The sequence below is a fragment of the Doryrhamphus excisus genome, chromosome 17, assembly GCF_030265055.1.
Source record: "Doryrhamphus excisus isolate RoL2022-K1 chromosome 17, RoL_Dexc_1.0, whole genome shotgun sequence".
NCBI classification, from domain to species: domain Eukaryota; kingdom Metazoa; phylum Chordata; class Actinopteri; order Syngnathiformes; family Syngnathidae; genus Doryrhamphus; species Doryrhamphus excisus.
Window position 1 is genome coordinate 16,383,915 of NC_080482.1, and position 25,136 is coordinate 16,409,050.

General features: G+C 37.0%; 1 protein-coding gene across 3 annotated transcripts in view; it reads right to left on the reverse strand.

Moving 5' to 3' along the window:
- Nucleotides 1-1,788: 1,788 nt before the first annotated feature.
- nr2f5 (nuclear receptor subfamily 2, group F, member 5) overlaps nucleotides 1,789-25,136 on the reverse strand; it is a 32,143-nt gene continuing 8,795 nt past the window's right edge. For 2 of the 3 annotated variants that reach the window (XM_058054072.1, XM_058054071.1), the window contains 3 exons: nucleotides 14,109-14,389; nucleotides 12,038-12,284; nucleotides 1,789-7,352 (listed from right to left, as the gene is read on the reverse strand). In XM_058054072.1, coding sequence (XP_057910055.1) covers nucleotides 7,033-7,352; nucleotides 12,038-12,284; nucleotides 14,109-14,389 — 848 coding nt within the window. In that variant the 3' untranslated portion in view covers nucleotides 1,789-7,032. Of the gene's footprint in view, nucleotides 7,353-12,037; nucleotides 12,285-12,762; nucleotides 14,390-25,136 lie in introns of those variants that run through there. The other variant, XM_058054068.1, reaches the window with a different exon arrangement.

The following is a 25,136-nucleotide window of genomic DNA, read 5'->3' on the forward strand; positions in this document are numbered from 1 at the left end:
CCCTCCCCCAGTCCCTTCCATCCGCACCGCCAATCACCATGTCACCCCATTGTGTGTGTGTGTGTGTGTGTGTTAAGATTAATAAGTGTTAAAAATCAGCATCACTGATCACATAAATTCATCTAGCAATAATAATCTCATCTATCAATAATAATAATCCCTTTCATTCATCATTTTTTACTATTGTATTTACAATTACTCTTTACATGTAAAACTACTAAAAAAGTACGTATGTCAAAATGTACTAATGGCTGACTACAGACTACTAGTGGTTAGGAGACGCGGGTTCGATTCCCCACTCATCCATCTCTGTGTGGAGTTTGCATGTTCTCCCCGTGCATGCGTGGGTTTTCTCCGGGTACTCCGGTTTCCTCCCACATTCCAAAAACATGCTAGGTTAATTAGCCACTCCAAATTGTCCATAGGTATGAATGTGAGTGTGAATGGTTGTTTGTCTATATGTGCCCTGTGATTGGCTGGCCACCAGTCCAGGGTGTACCCCGCCTCTCGCCCCAAAGACAGCTGGGATAGGCTCCAGCACCCCCTGCGACCCTCGTGAGGAAAAGCGGTAGAAAATGAATGAATGAATGAATGAATGAATGAATGAATGAATGAATGCTATGATTCTTACTGTTAGAACCAACAATCAGAATGTTTGATTCATTCAACAGAATCAAAGTAAAGTCAAGATATTAATGAGAAAATGTGGTGATTTTCCAAAAATAACATTGTAATATTATGAGAGAAAAATAAGATGAATAAAAAAAATTGTGTATATGTATAAAATATGTATAAAATATATAATACATGTATAAAAAAAACAACAAATACAGTTTTACAAATAAAAGAAAATATAAGAATAAAGTACAAATATTACAGCAGAAATGAAAAAAATGTATATATTTTTTCATGATTAATATTAAGAGAAAATAAGTTTAATTCTAATAAATTAATTCGTAATTTGTGGAAAATTTTTAGTCAATTTAGGAGTTTGAAAGTTAAAGAAGTTAAAAAAATCATAATATTATGAAAAATAAACAAAAACATTTTTTGGGATAAAAGTAATAATATTATAGCATAAAGCATAAAGTCATAATATTGGGAGAAAATTTGATTTTTATTTTTTATTTTTTATTTTTTATTTTTTATTATTTATTTTTTATTTTTTATTTTTTATGTTTTATTTTTTATTTTTTATTTTTTATTTTTTATTTTTTTATTTATATTTATTTTTATTTTTTATTTATATTTATATTTATATAAATAAGTAAATAAATATATATAAATAAATACAAAAATTAAAAAAAATATATATAATTTTCTCCCAATATTATGAAGCATAAAGTCATATTGGGAGAAGATTTTATATATATATATATATATGTATATATGTATATATATATATATGTATATATGTATATATATATATATGTATATAAAAATACATATATAATAAATATATATAAAAAATATATATATATTTATATAAATATATATATATATAAAAAAATATATATATATATATTTATATAAATATATAAATATATGTATATATAAAAAAATATATAATAAATATATATTTATATTTAAAAAATATATATATATATATGCACATCTACTGCACAGGGATCCATCTTTATGGCTCTGATGCGCTCATGCTGCGTGATATTTATGTAAAAACATAATTTCATTGTTTTCCAGGGTCAAACGGTAAACCTGGAGATAGCATCCTAGCAACTAGCATCCTCGAGGGGACACCTCAAGGTCCAAAGATGACAGGAAGCAAAGTCAGTGTGAACAACATTTTATTTCAATAATCGCTGTCGTCCATACTTCCAAACTAAGGTTGTCAAAACAAACTCATGGGAACATTTCTGTCATGGTTCCACAATGGCTTCTCCAATAGCAAGGACACAGTGCCATGTTGGAAATGGGAGACAAACGTCCTTCCACCACGAGGGAAGAAGAGGGGACAACGTAAATTATAGTCCTACGCTACGTCACAGTCATTAAGTCCAAGTGGGATAATAATAATAATAATAATAATAATAATAATGTAACAAAGACTTGAGGTTTTCAGAGGTTAGTGATACATTTCTCTACGCTATCGTCTCCAAACACGCATTTTTATTCCTCTTGGTGACAAAAAGAACCTGCAAGGAGGTCCACGCTGTCCTCCTCTTTGCGGGACAGGACATAATACCTGTTATAACAGGCGACGAGAGATTATGGCACAGTCATAAGATAAATGTTCAAAGTCTTTGTTCTAAGGCAAGTACAGCTAAACGCCCCTCCCATGCCCGCCCCGCCCCGCCCACCACCCGAGAAAAAAAAAACAACAACAAAAGTTTGAAAAAGGTCCGCTGTGACAATCATACGTAGAAAAAAGTGAGCGTGAGAAGTTCCCATGAAGACCAAGAATGACTAAGTGTTCTTCACCATGCAAGTGCCTCAGCTTTGACTTCCACAAACAAACAATTCATTCACTCATTCATTCATTCATTCATTCATGTTGGGCTGGAGCCTACCCCAGCTGCCTTTGGACTGGTTGCCAGTCCATCACAGCAGTTTCTCACTTAAGTGTACATCCCTTACCCGGGTTCAACAAGCTCTTTTTGACATTGCATCTTGCGCAATACAACGCAATACACTTTAGAGTAGTCAGTGTGCATCCTGTATAGCAGCATACTATATTACTATATTAACACACAGCCGTTATGTCTACATAAGGGCTCAACACAAGTGAGTAGCAAGCAATTGTGCCTTGCATGGCAGTGGTAGCGTGCACGAGTGCTGCCGACACTGGCGAGCTGCGGTTATCTACCGTGATATAGTGAAGCAGAGCATGTTTCTTTACATGCAGCACACGGTTTGTTCTTTCATTTCTTGTCTTTTGGCAGCACTAACTGAGTCTTAGCAGCCTCTGGAGCTGCACGAGTGCTACCTGCACTGGGGAGATGCGGTTAACCGAGGGGAAACAACAAAAGTGACGAGTAAGAAAATTGTATCTTTTACAGACAAGAATGGTGGGGGTGGTAGTATGCATGAGTGCCGCCGACACTGGCGAGCTGCGGTTATCTACCGTGATATAGTGAAGCAGAGCATGTTTCTTTACTGAGGCACACGTTTCTTGTCTTTTGGCAGCACTAACTGAGTCTTAGCAGCCTCTGGAGCTGCACGAGTGCTACCTGCACTGGGGAGATGCGGTTAACCGAGGGGAAACAACAAAAGTGACGAGTAAGAAAATTGTATCTTTTACAGACAAGAATGGTGGTGGTGGTAGTATGCATGAGTGCCGCCGACACTGGTGAGCTGCGGTTATCTACCGTGATATAGTGAAGCAGAGCATGTTTCTTTACTGAGGCACACGTTTATTGTCTTTTGGCAGCACTAACTGAGTCTTAGCAGCCTCTGGAGCTGCACGAGTGCTACCTGCACTGGGGAGATGCGGTTAACCGAGGGGAAACAACAAAAGTGACGAGTAAGAAAATTGTATCTTTTACAGACAAGAATGGTGGTGGTGGTAGTATGCATGAGTGCCGCCGACACTGGTGAGCTGCGGTTATCTACCGTGATATAGTGAAGCAGAGCATGTTTCTTTACTGAGGCACACGTTTCTTGTCTTTTGGCAGCACTAACTGAGTCTTAGCAGCCTCTGGAGCTGCACGAGTGCTACCTGCACTGGGGAGATGTGGTTAACCGAGGGGAAACAACAAAAGTGACGAAAATTGTATCTTTTACAGACAAGAATGGTGGTGGTGGTAGTGTGTATGAGTGACGTGGACACTTGTAGAGCTGTGGTTCATTGAGGGGAAAGATGCACGGGTGCTGCTAGCACTTGGGGAGGTATGGTTTAATAAATGGAAGCATGATTTCCCATAAAAGTGAGTCGAAAGTGAATTGACCCTTTTATCGACAAGAAATTTGGTGTTAGTATGCATGAGTGCCGCCGACACTGGTAGAGCTGTGGGTCATTGAGGGGAAAGATGCATTCCAAAAGGGACTGCGACATTGTGATGGCGCTAAACCATATGCAGCATATCATGCACTGTCTTCCTGCACATCAAGCACATTTTGTTCCAAAAATAAATGTTCAAGGATAATAAAAGTAGCGACTTTTTCTTGTCTTTTAGCAAGATAATTGTGTCTTTATTACAGTCTTGGGCTGCATGAGTGCTGCTAGCACTGGGGGAGCTATGGTTTATTAAACGGAAGCATGATTTCCCATAAAAGTGAGTCGAAAGGGAATTTGGTGTTAGTATGCACGAGTGCCGCCGACACTGGTAGAGCTGCGGTTCATTGCCAAGGTTACATTGCCACACATTGTGAAGCGCAGCATGATCCCCTCCCTGTTATGCTGCAAAATCATATGCATATGTCTTCGTGCAAATCAAGCACATTTTGTTCCAAAAATAAATGTTCAAGGATAATAAAAGTAGCGACTTTTTCTTGTCTTTTAGCAACATAATGGTGTCTTTATTACAGTCTTGGGCTGCATGAGTGCTGCTAGCACTTGGGGAGCTATGGTTTATTAAATGGAAGCATGATTTCCCATAAAAGTGAGTCGAAAGGGAATTTGGTGTTAGTATGAACGAGTGCCGCCGACACTGGTAGAGCTGCGGTTCATTGACGGGAAGGTTACATTCCAAAAGGGACTGCGACATTGTGATGGCGCTAAACCATATGCAGCATATCATGCACATTTTGTTCCAAAAATAAATGTTCAAGGATAATAAAAGTAGCGACTTTTTCTTGTCTTTTAGCAAGATAATTGTGTCTTTATTACAGTCTTGGGCTGCATGAGTGCTGCTAGCACTGGGGGAGCTATGGTTTATTAAACGGAAGCATGATTTCCCATAAAAGTGAGTCGAAAGGGAATTTGGTGTTAGTATGCACGAGTGCCGCCGACACTGGTAGAGCTGCGGTTCATTGACGGGAAGGTTACATTCCAAAAGGGACTGCGACATTGTGATGGCGCTAAACCATATGCAGCATATCATGCACATTTTGTTCCAAAAATAAATGTTCAAGGATAATAAAAGTAGCGACTTTTTCTTGTCTTTTAGCAAGATAATTGTGTCTTTATTACAGTCTTGGGCTGCATGAGTGCTGCTAGCACTTGGGGAGCTATGGTTTATTAAATGGAAGCATGATTTCCCATAAAAGTGAGTCGGAAGGGAATTTGATGTTAGTATGCACGAGTGCCGCCGACACTGGTAGAGCTGTGGTTCATTGAGGGGGAAAGATGCATTCCAAAAGGGACTGCGACATTGTGATGGCGCTAAACCATATGCAGCATATCATGCACTGTCTTCATGCAAATCAAGCACATTTTGTTCCAAAAATAAATGTTCAAGGATAATAAAAGTAGCGACTTTTTCTTGTCTTTTAGCAAGATAATTGTGTCTTTATTACAGTTTTGGGCTGCATGAGTGCTGCTAGCACTGGGGGAGCTATGGTTTATTAAACGGAAGCATGATTTCCCATAAAAGTGAGTCGAAAGGGAATTTGGTGTTAGTATGCACGAGTGCCGCCGACACTGGTAGAGCTGCGGTTCATTGACGGGAAGGTTACATTCCAAAAGGGACTGCGACATTGTGATGGCGCTAAACCATATGCAGCATATCATGCACATTTTGTTCCAAAAATAAATGTTCAAGGATAATAAAAGTAGCGACTTTTTCTTGTTTTTTAGCAAGATAATTGTGTCTTTATTACAATTTTGGGCTGCATGAGTGCTGCTAGCACTTGGGGGGCTATGGTTTATTAAACGGAAGCATGATTTCCCATAAAAGTGAGTCGAAAGGGAATTTGGTGTTAGTATGCACGAGTGCCGCTGACACTGGTAGAGCTGCGGTTCATTGCCAAGGTTACATTGCCACACATTGTGAAGCGCAGCATGACCCCCTCCCTGTTATGCTGCAAAATCATATGCATATGTCTTCGTGCAAATCAAGCACATTTTGTTCCAAAAATAAATGTTCAAGGATAATAAAAGTAGCGACTTTTTCTTGTCTTTTAGCAACATAATGGTGTCTTTATTACAGTCTTGGGCTGCATGAGTGCTGCTAGCACTGGGGGAGCTATGGTTTATTAAATGGAAGCATGATTTCCCATAAAAGTGAGTCGAAAGGGAATTTGGTGTTAGTATGCACGAGTGCCGCCGACACTGGTAGAGCTGCGGTTCACTGACGGAAGGTGTCTTCCTGTGTTTGGGCTTCTTATTATGTTGGAAAACTGCAACACGGCCCAGTTTCCCTTAATAATGACGACTCCTTTTCGGTGGATAGTGAATCTATACTGCAATAGAAGCTGTGCACTGACTACTCTAAAGTACTTGACCAGATAGAAGGAATGAGCTGTTGAAACGTATGTATTGAATTGAATTGAATTGAATTGAATTGAATTGAATTGAATTCCCACATAGGGACAATTTAGATTCTCCAATAAATTGAACGTGCACGGTTTTTGTTTCGTTTTCGGAAAGTGAACCCACACAAGCAAAAACTCCAAGACATCATGAGCTCCACATTTGAGCCCCAAACCACCCGACTTTAAAACGACTACCAAAAAGACTCTTAAATTTGGCTTTGGCACCATAAATTTGATATCGTCAGGCCCGTGGAGTCCACCTGAGCTGTCCCCGCCCACTGTCAATCAAGCAATAGATGATGAATGATACGTATACTGTCAATCATGTCTCCGTATAAACACGCAATTCAACTACAAAGTCCTCTGCAAAAGGTCCAAAAAGACGTTTTGGTGAGTTTTTTTTAATGGCTTGTGGTTTTCAAAAGGGGGCATTGGGGGCGTTGGGGGCGGGTGGGAGTTTAGGGCCAATGAGTCCAAAGAGCCCTTGTTCTGTATTATTTATCAAACTGGTGGGTGGAGGCGCAGCACCGAGAACGACGACAAAGTTTTGCCTGACAGTCCAGACCTGCTGGTGAACTTCTACCACCGCCATCTTGTGACATCATTGGGGGGGTCGGAGTGGAATGGTGAGGGGGGACGGGAGAAGGTGAGGGCGGCCTCTCAGGGCCCGTTTTCGTTGTAGTGCAGCGATATGGGCCGCTCGCGCTGCACGGCGGGCATGTAGGGCCAGTTGTAGCTGGAGCCCGAGAGCAGCATGTCTCGCAGCAGCGTCTCGATGGGCGTTTTGCCCACCAGGCGCACGAAGAAGAGCTGCTCGATGACTGGCGACGACACGATTCGCAGCGACGGCAGGCGGAGCAGGAGACGCCCGAAGCGGTTGGGCTGGCTGGGGTACTGGTTGCGAACGTACTCCTCCAGGGCGCACTGGGACTTCTCCTGGATGCTCTCCACGTGGGCCACGTCTGACAGCCCCATGGCGTCTGCGGGGGAGGGGGGAGGGGGGGACAATGGACGTTACTTTTCACCTCATCACATGATAACTCCCGCGGCATATACGGGTCATAAAAACATAAAACACAAATCACAGACGATTATAAATGTTTGTACAATATATTTCATAATTATACTGTATACCACTGAGTACTGTATAACCAAACAAATAGTACGTACATGTTTTACTGTATTTAATAAATTATACAAAAAAAATGTTTGTGTTGCCAACACTGCTAACAAAAAAACAAATAAACAACCTGACCGGGTCATTTTTGACCCACTTATGGAAGGTTGGGGTAGTAACACAAAAAATAAAATTTCTTAAAATTTATAAAATGTAAGTTAAAAATGTGAATGGTATGATATCAAAAACATGTTTTTTTAGGAATACCTGGAATATGAAATAATAAAAAATTTTAATTATGAAGTTATTTCAAGAAAACAACCTGACCGGGTCATTTTTGACCCACTTATGGAAGGTTGGGGTAGTAACACAAAAACTAAAATTTCTTAAAATGTATAAAGATAAGTTAAAACTATGAATGGCATGATTTCAAAAACATGTTTTTTTTTTATACCTGGAATATGAAATAATAAAAAATTTTAATTATGAAGATATTTCAAGAAAACAACCTGACCGGGTCATTTTTGACCCACTTATGGAAGGTTGGGGTAGTAACACAAAAACTACAATTTCTTAAAATTTATAAAATGTAAGTTAAAAATGTGAATGGTATGATATCAAAAACATGTTTTGTTTTAGGAATACCTGGAATATGAAATGATAACAATTTTTCATTATGAAGATATTTCAAGAAAACAACCTGACCGGGTCATTTTTGACCCACTTATGGAAGGTTGGGGTAGTAACACAAAAACTACAATTTCTTAAAATGTATAAAGATAAGTTAAAACTATGACTGGCATGATTTTAAAAACATGTTTTTTTTTGGAATACCAGGAATATGAAATGATGAAAAATTTTAATTATGAAGATATTTCAAGAAAACAACCTGACCGGGTCATTTTTGACCCACTTATGGAAGGTTGGGGTAGTAACACAAAAACTACAATTTCTTAAAATGTATAAAAGATAAGTTAAAAATGATATTAAAAACATGTTTTTTTTTTTTAGGAATACCTGGAATATGAAATGATGACAAATTTTCATTATGAAGATATTTCAAGAAAACAACCTGACCGGGTCATTTTTGACCCATTTATGCATTCCATCTAAGCGTTAATACACAAGATTAAACACATGAAATCCATAAAATGATATGTAAATGTTACACTTAGGGGGGAAAAAGTGGGCTAATAAATTGTCAATAAAAGAACAAATACTGCAGATTTCAGAAAACAACAGATGGAATGATACAGCACTCTACAAGAAGCAATGAAGTCTGTAAAATTAAATAATTTTAAAAAAAATTTAAAAAAATTAAAAAAATCCAAAAATTGTTATAACTATAATGATTTAATTTAATTATTGAATTAATTATTATTTATTTAATTTGATATAAATTTGCCCAAATAAAATAATAAAAAATAATAATAATAATAATCACATAAGGCTAGTGCTCCTAACGTTTTTTTGCTACGTGACATTTATGCTATATGTGATGTATGGCGTTGGCGTCTTTAATAGTATGTCTTGTGTTTTGCTCACAGATCCTCTATTTGGTAGGAGTGCTGTGCTGGTTTTAGGAATGTACTTCATAAAGACCCTTAACTAAATGTAGACTAAAAAAAAAAGGCTTCGCTACACATCTTAAAATACGGCTACAAGTTTGATTGCGTTATTTTTCTTCAGTGAATAAGCTAACCTAGTACCGTGTCGCATGTTAGCAATGTTAGCAACACCTATTAGCTAGTGTTGTGACCTCCTGTTCCGCTCCTTAATGTGTACTAATAATTAATACTGTGTAATACAGTATATGTTCTTCTGTTTTTTTGACGATCTGATGATCAAAGATCCTCTATTTGCTGGATGAGCACGCACTGTGTATATGACCACCACTTTGAAAAAAAAAAAAAAAAAGGCTTCGCTACATATCTTAAAATGCAGCCTGGTGCTCTGCTAGTCAGCTATACAGTTTTGTTTGTCCTCGATGAGTAGGCTAACCTAGCATAATCTTGCTGTGTAATGCTAGCACTTTAGCATCACTTAGCTATGCTAGCGTAGAGACCATGATAACGTTAGCGCCACCCCTCCCCCTTCTGGCACAGCTGACAGGGTGTTACGCTCCACTCTTCACACCCTCAGCGTTGGCGGACGGAGGGGGGGGGGGGCGTTTGGGGGGGGGTCACAAGGGATTTGTGGAAAGAGGTCACGGCTGCGTGAAATCGCAACAAAGATACATTTTTACTGTACGCCCCCCCCCCCCCTTTGCGTTGACCCCCCTGTGAACTCTCGCCGTCCTTTCACAGCGGACACTTTTGTTTTGACCTGTCGCTTTAAATCGGCGTTGCTTCTTGTTACGCTTTGATGTACCCCCCCCCCCACCCCGACCCCAAATCAAATAATAATTTTTTTTTTTAAATCAAGCGCCCACCCCCTCAGCTCAGCATGTCGGCCATTTTGGAAGCTCCTGCGTGACAAGGCGGCGGCAGAGATTAGCGAAGCCGTTCTCGCGTGCCGAAGCGACATCTCAGCGGGCTTTTTTTTTACGCCGAGCAAGCGCCGCCTCTCTTTTGTCCAGGCGGGGGCACGCCAGGTCAGGGTGGGGGGGTGGGGTGGGGGGGTGAGAGAGGCGGCGTCGCCGAGACGGCCGTCCTCTTGATGCGGCATGATGGGCACTCCAAGGGAGGCGTTTGTCCGGGCTTGTTAGCATCTACATTTTAATGCTACATCGTTTTCTGTTGGGGGGGGGGGGTGTGTGTGTGAAGTCACATGGTCTGCTCAGGGCTACGGGGGTTATGTAGGTCACGGCTGTGCTGTGGACAATACCGTCTCACTGCAACCCGCTATGCATATTTTAAGTCCAGAGGTGGGGGAAGCAGGGGCCTGGGGGGGTCGGGGGGTTGGGGGGGGGGGGGGGGGGGGGGGGGGGGGGCTCGATAGGAGATCATGAAGGAAGCGATGGATGATGATGATGATGATGATGATGATGGCCACCAAGCAAAGGGAGAAACACGAGACACATGTAGGGGGGGGGGAGAAAAGGTAGCAGTGTTAACGTCTTCACCCCAACCGACCCCCCCCCCAAACCGCACGTGGGCCTGCGGGGTGACCGCGCACATGATCTCTCAGGGAGGGTGGGACGGCATGTTGGCTGCAACTGGCGGCTGCAGCGACAATCTTTGTGCTGACGCGGCGTAATAGCAAAATGGCTCTGACTCTGAAACTGAAATATATAACAAAATATTAAAAAAATATATTAAAATTAAAAAAATATTATTAAAATTAAAAAATATTATTAAAATTAAAAAATATTATTAAAATTAAAAAATATTATTAAAATTTAAAAAATATTATTTAAATTAAAAAATATATTTTTAAAATAAAAAATAAAAAATAAAGTAATACAAAATAATAAATTTCATATTAAAATATTAAAATTATGATTGATAGTAACAAGTACAGAAGTAATAAAAATGAAATGAAAAAATCTCATATTATAATATAATATAATATACATACTGTATATATTATATTGTGATATTGAAAAATATTTTAAAAATCAATTATGTTATTTAAATTTCACTTCAGGCATTACAAATGACAAATTAAAAATACAAATAAAAATGCTATATACAAAAATAATGAAACAAAATCTTATCAAAAAAAACATTTTCACTTCAGGCATTACAAACGACAAATTAAAAATAAAAATGCCATATACAAAAATAATAAAACAAAAACTTATCAAAAAACATTCCCATTACATACAGTATTTAATGAATTAATGTTATAATTAATCATTAAAAAATGATACAAGTAATAAATACGATAATGGTATTGCCATTATATTACATTTACATTACATTTCTCCACAAGGTTTAAAATTCGGATTAATAATACAGAAATATTTGTTTTAAAAAGTCTTTACAGCAATACCATTATGTATTAAATTCCTCTTATGAGTAGTTATTGCGAAAAATTTAATTAATAAAAATTAATTAAATTTTTTAAAATATTTTTTATATTATATAGTAATTATTTTTTAATTCATTATATAACAATAATAAAAAAATAATAATAATAAAGCAATAATAAGTAAATGTACATAGTGTATTTTATTTTGGGGGATTAGAATAATATCAAATAAAATAATGCAGGAAAATATGAAAAGAATGGGAACTTTTTAACACTATCATGTTTTATTATTATTGTGCTAATATTTTATGAGTAATATTTTAGTTGTACGCCGTTTCAGGGGATATTGTGCTGTGTCACGGCCTTGGAGTGGAGGTGAGAGGCGGTGGGATGGCGACGATGAATGTTGCTTGCATGTGACACATTCCGCTCATATTTCTTTCACGAATGTTTCCCATTGGCCGACGTCTACGTAAGTCGAGGAATTCACTTCTGTGCTGGTTTGTGTAGCCTCCAGCAGAACATAAAAAACATGTGGACGCTCGCCCTCACCCGCGTTATCATGCGTGAGAATGTGAACGTGAAAGCACCGCCGCCATCGCCACCGTCGTCGTCGTCGTCGTCTCTACTCACCGGACGTAAAGAGCACGATGGATTTGAGGCAGGAGTACTCGGCCGTGTCCACCTGCAGGGCCTTCAGCTTCTCCACCTGCTCCTGGAAGACGCGGATGTGGTCCATGAAGGCCACCACGCGCTCCGCCGACATGGGTGAGGCGTGCAGGCCCGCCGCCGCCAGCAGGGGCGCCACATGCAGCGGCATGGAGCACTGTGCGGCGTTGAGGACGAAGAGCTCGCTCCACGACATGCGCAGCAGCGCCACCTGGGAAGATGACAGCCAGCGTCATCGCTTTGCTGGATTCAGTCCAACTAATAATAATAATCATCATTTATTATATAATAATATAATAAATTAATAATTATCATCATTATTATTATTTATAATTTATTATATAATAATATAATAAATTACTAATTATAATAATAATTATTATTTATAATTTATTATATAATAATATAATAAATTAATAGTTATAATATAATTATTATTTATAATTTATTATATAATAAGATAATAAATTAATAATAATAATAATAATTATTATTTATAATTTATTATATAATAAGATAATAAATTAATAATTATAATAATAATTATTATTTATAATTTATTATATAATAAGATAATAAATTAATAATTATAATAATAATTATTATTTATAATTTATTATATAATAATATAATAAATTAATAGTTATAATAATTATTATTATTTATAATTTATTATAATATTTATGTTATAATGTATTATTTATAATTATAATTATAATAATAATAAATGTAAATCATGTACTATGCCATCTAATACTGCACATTGCTGTTTTAGTCATGCCCGTTCCATATTAGTTAATTAGTTAATTAGTTAATTAGCCGAGTTAATGTTGTTTCCTTATCCAAATAAAAAAGTAAAAATGTTTACTGTCATGTGGTCTGGAGGTCATAGTTCACATTTTAATTAACGCTCATACTTAGCATTTAGCTAGTAGCATTTTTTTTGCATTGGCAAAATATCATAAATTGCTTTTCATGCTTATTTTAGTTTTTTACCATTACCATTACCTTTACCATTACCTTTACTATTACCATTACCTTTACTATTCCCATTACCATTACCATTACCTTTACCATTACCTTTACTATTCCCATTACCATTACCTTTACCATTACCTTTACTATTCCCATTCCCATTACCTTTACCATTACCTTTACTATTACCATTACCTTTACTATTCCCATTACCATTCCCATTCCCATTACCTTTACTATTCCCATTCCCATTACCTTTACTATTCCCATTACCATTACCTTTACTATTCCCATTCCCATTACCATTATCATTACCATTACCATTACCTTTACTATTCCCATTACCATTACTATTCCCATTACCATTCCCATTACCTTTACTATTCCCATTCCCATTACCTTTACTATTACCATTACCTTTACTATTCCCATTACCATTATCATTACCATTACCTTTACTATTCCCATTACCATTACCTTTACTATTCCCATTACCATTACCTTTACTATTCCCATTCCCATTACCATTACTATTCCCATTCCCATTCCCATTACCATTATCATTACCATTACCTTTACTATTCCCATTACCATTACCATTACCTTTACTATTCCCATTACCATTACCATTACCTTTACTATTCCCATTCCCATTACCATTATCATTACCATTACCTTTACTATTCCCATTCCCATTCCCATTACCATTACTATTCCCATTACCATTCCCATTACCTTTACTATTCCCATTCCCATTCCCATTACCTTTACTATTCCCATTACCATTACCATTATCATTACCATTACCTTTACTATTCCCATTACCATTACCTTTACTATTCCCATTCCCATTCCCATTACCATTACCTTTACTATTCCCATTCCCATTACCATTACCATTACCTTTACTATTCCCATTCCCATTCCCATTACCATTACCTTTACTATTCCCATTCCCATTACCATTACCAAAACTTCTGTATAAGTTTTCATTGTCTTGTCCTTTTACACAATATAAAACGTAACAAACAGTTTTTGGTATCCCAGCACGGGCGCTCACCTGATCCATGAGCTGCAGGTCGGGGAAGAACGGGATGTTCTTGGCCCACTCCACGGCGCTGAAGAGCAGCCTGGCGGCCAGCTCGCAGATGTTCTCGATGCCCATCAGATTGTTTCCCTGCATGCACTGGGCGCCGTACCGCGACGTGGGGTACGGCTCGGCGCGTAGCAGCAGAGAGATGAATCCGGACAGGTATGGCTGGCTGTTGTACGGGTCGCCGCCGTTGCTCAGGTACTGACCTGGGCTGCTCTGGGAGTTGGACGTGCGTCCTCGTTGGACGGCTGATGGAGACCAAAACGGACAAAGATCAGATATGTGCTCATCAAATGATTGGGGGGGTCTCTTTCAAAAACCTAGACCTAGCTTACATTTTTAGCATATGCAATTAAATTGAATGAGCGGCTAATGAACAAATATATGCTGCATTTAAAGTCTACCGCTGTGGTGCATTCAGGGACTGTCCGACATTCAAACAATCGCCAAGAAACCTGAAAGAGATTTTTTGTGTTTCCGTCCCACTCCGCGTGAGTGCATGTACGTGCACACTTAGCCCCCGCCCACTCTCTCTGCAAAGATGACGGGGATGCGTTTGAGTTTTTTCGGAAAGGAAAACACCTCTTCAACATCCCCACGTCTGCCGTCGTACAAAGCGACGTCAGGAGGCGATGAGGTGAGGTGAAAGGACTTGAGAGACAGGTGGACGCCAAAGAAGGCTTCGGGGAACGGGGGGGGGGGGGATTCGGAAAATGCAGCGCTCCAATCAGCTGTTGTCCCCGACAGCTGTGTCAATTAAACGCAGCACCGGGAGGTCGAGTTTTACTTTTAAACTTCTCGGAAGAAGAAGAAGAAGAAGAAGAAGAAGAAGAAGACGACGACGAAGTCCATGTGACCCACGTTCTGGGAAACTGAATGTCAAACAAAAGGTCACATGGGCGGGCTGGAGCGAAGACGTGACCCAGAACCATAACAGACCCCTTTAGAGTTAGAGTAATGCTGAACAATATGGGAGTTAGCCCGGCTAACAGGAAGTTAGCCAGGCTCAAAGTAAGTCTGCCTCTCAAAAAGTGAAGTTAATTTACCAGGAAGCTAGCGAGGCTACAAGTGAGTTCAGCAAATTTACTGTGGAAGTTAGCCGATCTACCAGGAGGTTAGCCAGACTAGCAAGGAAGTTATCAAGTCTACCAGGAAGTTAGCCTGGCTGTCTGGAAGTTAGCCGATCTACCAGGAGGTTAGCCAGACTAGCAAGGAAGTTATCAAGTCTACCAGGAAGTTAGCCTGGCTGTCTGGAAGTTAGCCGATCTACCAGGAGGTTAGCCAAGTCTGCCTCTCTACCAGGACTTTAAGCGTTAGCCAGGCTATCAAAAAGTGAAGTTCATCTACCAGGAAGCTAGCGAGGCTACAAGTGAGTTCAGCAAATTTACTGTGGAAGTTAGCCTGGCTGTCTGGAAGTTAGCCGATCTACCAGGAGGTTAGCCAGGCTCGTAGTAAGTCTGCCTCTCTACCGGGACTTTAAGCGTTAGCCAGGCTATCAGAAAGTGAAGTTCATCTACCAGGAAGCTAGCGAGGCTACAAGTGAGTTCAGCAAATTTACTGTGGAAGTTAGCCAGCCAGGTTAGCCGGACTACCAAGGAGGTTAGCCTGTCTATTAGTACTAAGTTAGGCAGTCTACCAGGAAGTTAGCCAGGCTCGTAGTAAGTCTGTCTCTCTACCGGGAGTTTCAGTGGATCTATTGTACCAGAAAGTTAGCCAGGCTATCAGAAAACAAAGTTCATCTACCAGGAAGCTAGCGAGGCTGTGGAAGTTAGCCTGGCTGTCTGGAAGTTAGCCGACCAGGAGGTTAGCCAGGCTCGTAGTAAGTCTGCCTCTCTACCGGGACTTTAAGCGTTAGCCAGGCTATCAGAAAGTGAAGTTCATCTACCAGGAAGCTAGCGAGGCTACAAGTGAGTTCAGCAAATTTACTGTGGAATTTAGCCTGGCTGTCTGGAAGTTAGCCGATCTACCAGGAGGTTAGCCAGGCTAGCAAGGAAGTTATCAAGTCTACCAGGAAGTTAGCCTGCCTATTAGTAAGTTAGGCAGTCTACCAGGAAGTTAGCCTGCCTATGAGGAAGTTAGGCAGTCTACCAGGAAGTTAGCCTGTTTTTGAGTAAGTTAGGCAAGTCTACTAGGAAGTTAGCCAGGCTCGTAGTAAGTCTGCCTCTCTACCAGGACTTTAAGCGTTAGCCAGGCTATCAGAAAGTGAAGTTCATGTACCAGGAAGCTAGCGAGGCTACAAGTGAGTTCAGCAAATTTACTGTGGAAGTTAGCCAGGCTGTCTGGAAGTTAGCCGATCTACCAGGAGGTTAGCCAGACTAGCAAGGAAGTTATCAAGTCTACCAGGAAGTTAGTCTACCTATGAGTAAGCTAGGCAAGTCTACCAGGAAGTTAGCCAGGCTCGTAGTAAGTCTGCCTCTCTACCGGGAGTTTAAGTGGATCTATTGTACCAGAAAGTTAGCCAGGCTACCAGAAAGTGAAGTTCATCTACCAGGAAGCTAGCGAGGCTACAAGTGAGTTCAGCAAATTTACTGTGGAAGTTAGCCTGGCTGTCTGGAAGTTAGCCGATCTACCAGGAGGTTAGCCAGGCTAGCAAGGGAGTTATCAAGTCTACCAGGAAGTTAGCCTGCCTATTAGTAAGTTAGGCAGTCTACCAGGAAGTTAGCCAAGCTAGCGGGAAGGTAAGTCAGTCTTCATAGCCAATTTACTTGGAAGGTAATTTTATTTAATAAATGTATAAGTAGTTTTGCTTGTTTCTCATAATATTATGTCTTTTAAAAAACACATTTTTTCTTTAATATTAAACTTCATGCTACTAATATTAAATATTACAGGTTTATTCTCATAAAATAGTCATTTTTACTCAAAATATTTTGATTTTATTCTCACAAAATCACAGCAATTTTCCCCATTTCTGCTGTTTTGTAATTTTCTAAATATTTCAGCTTTATTCTTGTAATTTTTCTACTCAAAATTATGACTTAAAAAAAACTTTAAAAATCTTATAACATAACTTTTTCCACAATCTAGTTTTCCAATAATTTTATTTAATAAATTTATAAGTAGTTTTGCTTGTTTCTCATAATATTATGTCTTTAAAACAACATATTTTTTCTTTAATATTAAACTTTATGCTACTAATATTAAATATTACATGTTTATTCCCATAAAATAGTAATTTTTCCACCGTTTCGTCTTAATATTTAGATTTTATTCTGACAAAATCACAGCATTTTTCCCCATTTCTGCTGTTTTGTAATTTTCTAAATATTTCAGCGTTATTCTTGTAATTTTTCTACTCAAAATTGTGACTTTTTAAAAATCTTGTAACATAACTTTTTCCACAATCTGGTTTTGCTTGTTTCTCATAATATTATGTCTTTAAAAATATATATTTTTTCTTTAATATTAAACTTTATGCTACTAATATTAATTATTACAGGTTTCTTTCCATAAAATAGTAATTTTTCCCCGTTTACTCTTAATATTTTGATTTTATTCTCACAAAATCACAGCATTTTTCCCCATTTCTGCTGTTTTATAATTTTGTAAATATTTTAGCTTTATTCTTGTCATTTTTCTACTCAAAATTGTGACTTTTTAAAAATCTTGTAACATAACTTTTTCCACAATCTAGTTTTCCAATAATTTTATTTAATAAATTTATAAGTAGTTTTGCTTGTTTCTCATAATATTATGTCTTTAATAAATTAAATTTTATGCTACTAATAATAAATATTACAGGTTTATTCTCATAAAATAGTAATTTTTCCCCCGTTTACTCTTAATATTTTGACTTTATTCTCATTGAAATGACTGCTTATGTTTCCCTTTAGGGCCGCACTTTGGACACCCCCGTTCTGCCAAAGAGCTCCATCGTGTCCCGTGTTGATGTGGACCATAAAAATGAGGACGCGGGCAAGCAAGGGCAGCGCGGCACGCAAGTGGAGGTACCTTTGGGACGTTTCAGCTGCCACTTTCAAAATGCCACTTCAGCAAACGGCAGCTGGCGCAGCGCACGCCTCGCTGCCTGGATGCCCTGGATTAGCCCGTGGGGTCAGACTGCTCGTGGAATTACGGCGGCGAAATACAATTAAAGCCCGGCAACATTTGGACCCCAAGGTCACGGTGCCGAGGCCACCGCAGACGCATTACGGAGTTGGCTCGCTGCGACAGTTGGCTTTAATAAGAAGCTTTTTTTTTTTTTTCCGCTTCTAAAGCTTTCACCTCCCAGTGGAAAATAAACAAACACGCGACCTCACGTGAACCCCGTCCAGATGACGCAGGGTATCGCGCGCCACCGATTTACCAGATTACAACAACCATCTGTTTAGCTCACTTAAGCTCGCTATCCATTTATTTGCATTTCTATTCTCAAAAGTCAACAAGGGTATCCATTTTTTTTTTTTTGGTGGATATTTAAATTAGGAGTGTCCTTTTTTAGTAGCCCAACAAACATGGAGGACCAAAACTGCCAAAATAAAAAATAAATAAATAAATAAAAGTATAAAAATAAAAGTATAAAAATAAATATAAATGGAAATAAAAAAAATAATAAATATATACATAAATATTTTTTTATTTTTGTTTTTATTTACAAAAATACAAAAATAATAAAATATATACATTAATATTTTTTTATTTTTGTTTTTTTTTTGTAGGAGTGTCCTTTTTTAGTAGCCCAACAAACGAGGACCAAAACTGCCAAAATAAAAAAAAAATAAATAAATAAAAGTATAAAAATAAATATAAATGGAAATAAATACAAAATAAAAAAATATATACATAAATATTTTTTATTTTTGTTTTTATTTTAAAAAATAATAAAATATATACATAAATATTTTTTTGTTTTTGTTTTTTTTGTAGGAGTGTCCTTTTTTAGTAGCCCAACAAACATGGAGGACCAAAATAAAAAATAAATAAATAAATAAAAGTATAAAAATAAAAGTATAAAAATATAAATGGAAATAAATACAAAAATAAAAAAATACATACATAAATATTTTTTTATTTTTGTTTTTATTTACAAAAATAATAAAATATATACATAAATATTTTTTTGTTTTTATTTCCAATACAAAAATAAAAAATATACATAAATATTTTTTTATTTTTGTTTTTATTTACAAAAATACAAAAATAATAAAATATATACATAAATATTTTTTTATTTTTGTTTTTATTTCCATTTATATTTATTTTTATACTTTTATTTTTATACTTTTATTTATTTTTGATTTTTTTATTTTGGCAGTTTTGGGCCTCCATGTTTGTTGGGCTACTAAAAAAGGACACTCCTAATTTAAATATATTTTTTTATTTTTGTATTTATTTCCATTTATATTTATTTTTTTTGTATTTAATTTTTTGATTTTTTTTTTTCATTTATGTTTTTATTTTCACTTGTATTTATTTATTTATTTATTATTTTGGCAGTTTTGGTCCTCGAAATGCAGAAGGAAAAACTATTCAAATGAGGGGGCGGTCCTAAGTGTGTCTTGGGTTGAACTGTTCGCCTATTGCAGGCATACCTAGTCGATTTTCGCACTCACATGTCGATCAACCAATAGGCGAACAGTTCAACCCAAGACACGCCCCCTCATTTGAATAGTTTTTCCTTCTGCATTTCGGGGACCAAAACTGCCAAAATAATAAATAAATAAAAGTGAAAATAAAAACAAAAATGAAAAAAAAAATCAAAAAATTAAATACAAAAAAATAAATATAAATGGAAATAAAAACAAAAATAAAAAAATATATACGTAAATATTTTTTTATTTTTGTTTTTATTTCCATTTATATTTATTTTTTAATTTGGCAGTTTTGGTCCTCCATAACAAACACTGCAAAATACACAAAAAAAATCCCCTCAAAATGTTGAAAAAACCCAGCAAAAATGGGTATTATGGGATATAAAACATCAGGATATATATTGTATATGGATACTCAACTGATCCAATATTGTGATCAGAGTTTTGGTCCACAGCAGACGTGTCCTAACCTTTTCCACCGAGGGCCCCACACTGAAAAATCAAAGGACGCGAACACCAATAAAAAGCCAGGTGCATACTAAAAATGGCCCCCAGGCTGCACTTTGGACACCCTCGCTGCAACCATCGTTTATGATATGAATGAGCTTCATATGAGCGTGCAGGATGGGAGTTGCTGCCAACACTATCAGCTGAGTCATGTGACGCCTTCCTGCCACTGCCGGCTTTATTTTGGCCCCGAACTTTGACCCGCGGGTCGGCGAGTGCGGGCAAGGCTCCAAGTGGAATCAAGATAGGAAGGCACGAGAGCTAATGTGTAACATGGAGGTAAAGGTCACTGGAGTGGGAATAACAAAGATAATAATCAACACATGAAGAATAAATATGTACTTTTCAATGACTGGAAAGTAATGAAGTAAAGTGACGTACTTTCATATTTTTAATAATTACCAGGATGTTTTAAAATGTTCAGCATTGAGTGCACGTAGTGCACGGGCTCCACAATGCGGCTTGATGCATTCAGTGAGTGCAGGGGTACCCAAAGTGCGGCCCGGGGGCCATTTGCAGCATGTGTCTATTTTATTTGTTGGGCCTCGGCACATTCTTAAAATACAATTAAACAAGAAAATATTAAAAAAAAAAAAAAAGGAAAAATGCCATAAAAATCTGTATTTTTTTTAGAATAAATAATAAATATTTTTACAATTAAATAATAATATAAAAATTAAAAATAGCATACAATTTAAATATTAAAGACTCCAATATGTCATTTTTCAGAGAGAGAAACAAGAGACCAAATATGCAATTTTATGGTAATTAGTTTGGGCAACAGTTATAATATTGCAATTATAAAGCCAAAATATAAGCCATCATTTTACAAAAAAAGGAAAGAGAAAAAAGTATAAAATACTTACAAGCAAAAAAAATGTACAGCCCCCCCTCACCACTTTACTGTTTTTCAAAAATGAATGAATAAATATGCATATTAAGCAAATTTCACGTATTCTTGGCCTTCTCAAATAGTGGGGCAGGCCCCCTTGAGGGGGCACGATGCTCTCCATTTTGTTGCATTTTCCTGGTTTCAATTTCAAATTCAGTCTGAACAGTACACATAAATAAATAGATATCGGTTTCTCTCTCTCTAGTATTTCTTTCTCCCTTCGGGGGTGGGGGGGCATGACAGAAAATAACTCAGAACCACTGACCCAACAGCAGTTGTTGCAGGCACAATAATAACGATAATAATAATCGAGGTTTGGGACTATAGGGGTGCTATTTCATGTCCAGAGTGCTCTAATAATAATAATAATAACAAAACTACACAGAAGGTCTTAAACAGGTATTGTATGATCTAATTATCAAAATATGGTAATGGTAATGGTTTTATTTCTTTTGAATATGCATCAGATTCCAATTGAGTGCATCCCATAATCAGTTCCCAGTTCCACATGTCCAAAAGGAGTAGGAAGAAGCAAAGCTTATTAAATCCTACCCCTCCATCTGGTGCTTTTTACAATCACTAACTCTTACATTTGCTCACTTCCTGTTTTCCTAATATAGTTTTAAGTTTTTTTATATTTTTTTGAAATATTTTTGAAATATTTTTGAAATATTTTTGAATTTTCTTTGAATTTTTTGAATATTTTTTTTATTTGTATTTTTTATTTGTTTGTTACTTAGCGAAGTAGGAGGTTATATAACCATGCAATGACATAATGGGTACCGTAGTAAGTGTCAATATTAGATTTGTTCACTTCCTGCTTTCCATAATACAGTTTGTTTTTTGTTTTTTTTGTTTTTTTTAATTTTTGAAATTTTGTAATTTTTTGTGTGTTTCAAATGTACTTCTTCCCTGAGATCATATTTCTCCTCTCTTGTAGAGAAGTATTGGATGACATTTTTAGCTAATTGCTTATTTTTAGCCTTATGCAGTATTTTAGCTGTTTGAAGATGAACTATATCAGCAAGTTGAAGTATTTGTCATTTTACAAATAAGGAGTTAGTATGTTCTCTGTAGGCGGCATTATGAATTATCCTTACTGGCCTTTTTTGCAGTACATTTAGCCAGTGAAGATTGCTTTTATAGTTATTAGCCCATATTTCCGACCGATGAATAATCTTCCTTATTTATTATTTTAGTTGTATTATCATGGGCAGGTCTGGAATCAATTCACCAAAATAAATGAAGTATTACTGTAATGTAGGTTCACACTAATAATACGCGTTGGCATCGATTTCTTCTGTCAATCTAAATAAAGTATTTGCATTTCAAATAAACGTAAAAATGGCCCCCGCATCCTTTTGAGTTTGAGGCGCTCGGTGGAAAAAGTTTGGACACCCCTCATGATGGCGCTAATAGCGGCGTTTGTGCATCGAAAGGCTACATTTGGCGTGCGGAAGATAAACGAGCCACAATGTCAACAACACAAGAAGAAGAAGCGCAAGCGGCGGTGGCAAGTCGGGAGATGGTGACGCAGACAGACAGACACGGCGAGGGCAGATGAGGAGGAGGAAGAGGAGGAAGAGGAGGAGGAGGAGGCAGACTTCCATCCATCCAAAAGTTTGATTCCCCCATCCCCCCCCTTCTGCTGCGAGGATGCTGCAGCCTCAGCCTTTCAGACTTTGATGAGGCGCTTCCTGAATTAATTAGTGAAGCGACTTGGCCGTGCACTCGCTGACTCCGATTCACGCTATCCTTACATCCACTTTTCATCCTGCTTTTACCCTCAGACGGCCATGTTTGTCCAAAGAATCAAGGGTTAAGTACAGCATTTACCTTCTATGCTAGGACTACGTTATGCTAGCCATAGCATTTCAGTATGTGGAATCAAACTATGGAATGGATTGAGTGTTTCATTTGAACATGCATCAGATTCCAATTGAGTGCATCCCATAATCCAGGGGTGGGCAAATATTTGGACTCGAGGGCCGCATTGAGTTAACAAAATTGTCTGGGGGGCCAGAACATATATTTAACACACACACACTATTTTATGCTTATCATTTTCCTTGAATTATTTGTCTAATTTTATCTGTAAAAGTGTTATCCTATATCAGTTGTATGTTCTCATGTCCCTTTTTTAGGAGCACTTTAAACATCACACCACATCAAACTATGTCATTTAATTTTACAGTTTTGTTGTTTATTTTTTACTAAATCAGACATCCGACTTGCAAGTCATGTTGCCAGTTTGTATGTTAAAAGTTGAAGTTACTTAGAAAGCAACTGGCGGGCCGGATTCAAACGCTTGGCGGGCCGCATGTGGCCCCCGGGCCGTAGTTTGCCCACCCCTGCCATAATCAGTTCCCAGTTCCACATGTCCGAAAGGAGTAGGAAGAAGCAAAGCTTATTAAATCCTACCCCTCCATCTGGTACTTTTACAATCACTAACTGTTACATTTGTTCACTTCCTGCTTTCCTAATATAGTTTTAAGTTTTTTTTGTTTGTTTTTTTTTAATATTTTTGAATTTCTTTTGAATTTTTTTTTTATTTCTTTTTTTTTTTTGTCCCGTACCGAAGTAGGAGGTGATATGAGCATCCAATGCCATAATGTGTACCATAGTAAGTGTCAATATTACATTTGTTCACTTCCTGCTTTCCATAATACAGTTTGTTTTGGGTTGTTTTTTTTTGTTGGTTTTTAAAAAAAATTTTAATTTTGTAATTTTATGTCCCGTACCGAAATATGAGGTGATATGAGCATCCAATGCCATAATGTGTACCATAGTGCGTGTCAATATAGTGATATATATAGCACATCATGACTGGTTCAAGACTCTTCATCCTTGGATTTAGCAAACATCAACTGCTTGTATTGTTTCTTGAATTGGCTCATCGTTGTGCATTGTTTGATTTCCTTACTCAATCCATTCCATAGTTTGATTCCACATACTGAAATGCTATGGCTAGCATAACGTAGTCCTAGCATAGAAGTGTTTCAAATGTACTTCTTCCCTGAGATCATATTTCTCCTCTCTTGTAGAGAAGTATTGGATGACATTTTTAGCTCATTGCTTATTTTTAGCCTTATGCATTATTTTAGCTGTTTGAAGATGAACTATATCAGCAAGTTGAAGTATTTGTCATTTTACAAATAGGGAGTTAGTATGTTCTCTGTAGGCGGCATTATGAATTATCCTTACTGACCTTTTTTGCAGTACATTTAGCCAGTGAAGATTGATTTTATAGTTATTAGCCCATATTTCTCCAAAAGGAGTAGGAAGAAGCAAAGCTTATTAAATCCTACCCCTCCATCTGGTACTTTTACAATCACTAACTGTTACATTTGATCACTTCCTGTTTTCCTAATATAGTTTTAAGTTTTTTTATATTTTTTTGAAATATTTTTGAAATTTTTTTGAATTTTTTTTGAATTTTTTTTGAATTTTCTTTGAATTTTTTATTTTTTTTATTTGTATTTTTTATTTGTTTGTTACTTAGCGAAGTAGGAGGTTATATAACCATGCAATGACATAATGTGTACCATAGTAAGTGTCAATATTACATTTGTTCACTTCCTGCTTTCCATAATACAGTTTAAGTTTTTTTTTTTTTTTTAATTTTTGAAATTTTGTAATTTTTTGTGTGTTTCAAATGTACTTCTTCCCTGAGATCATATTTCTCCTCTCTTGTAGAGAAGTATTGGATGACATTTTTAGCTAATTGCTTATTTTTAGCCTTATGCATTATTTTAGCTGTTTGAAGATGAACTATATCAGCAAGTTGAAGTATTTGTCATTTTAGAAATAAGGAGTTAGTATGTTCTCTGTAGGCGGCATTATGAATTATCCTTACTGGCCTTTTTTGCAGTACATTTAGCCAGTGAAGATTGATTTTATAGTTATTAGCAATAAAGAGTGTGGAGTGATTTCTGATTGAGAACTAATTTTGCTTTGTTCAATACTGAAATATTTCTAGCCACTTTATGTTGTATATTTGTAATTGTTAGTGAAGTTAATAGTAACAAAATGCATCCCCAAGAGAAGCGTATTCAAGGATCTGCT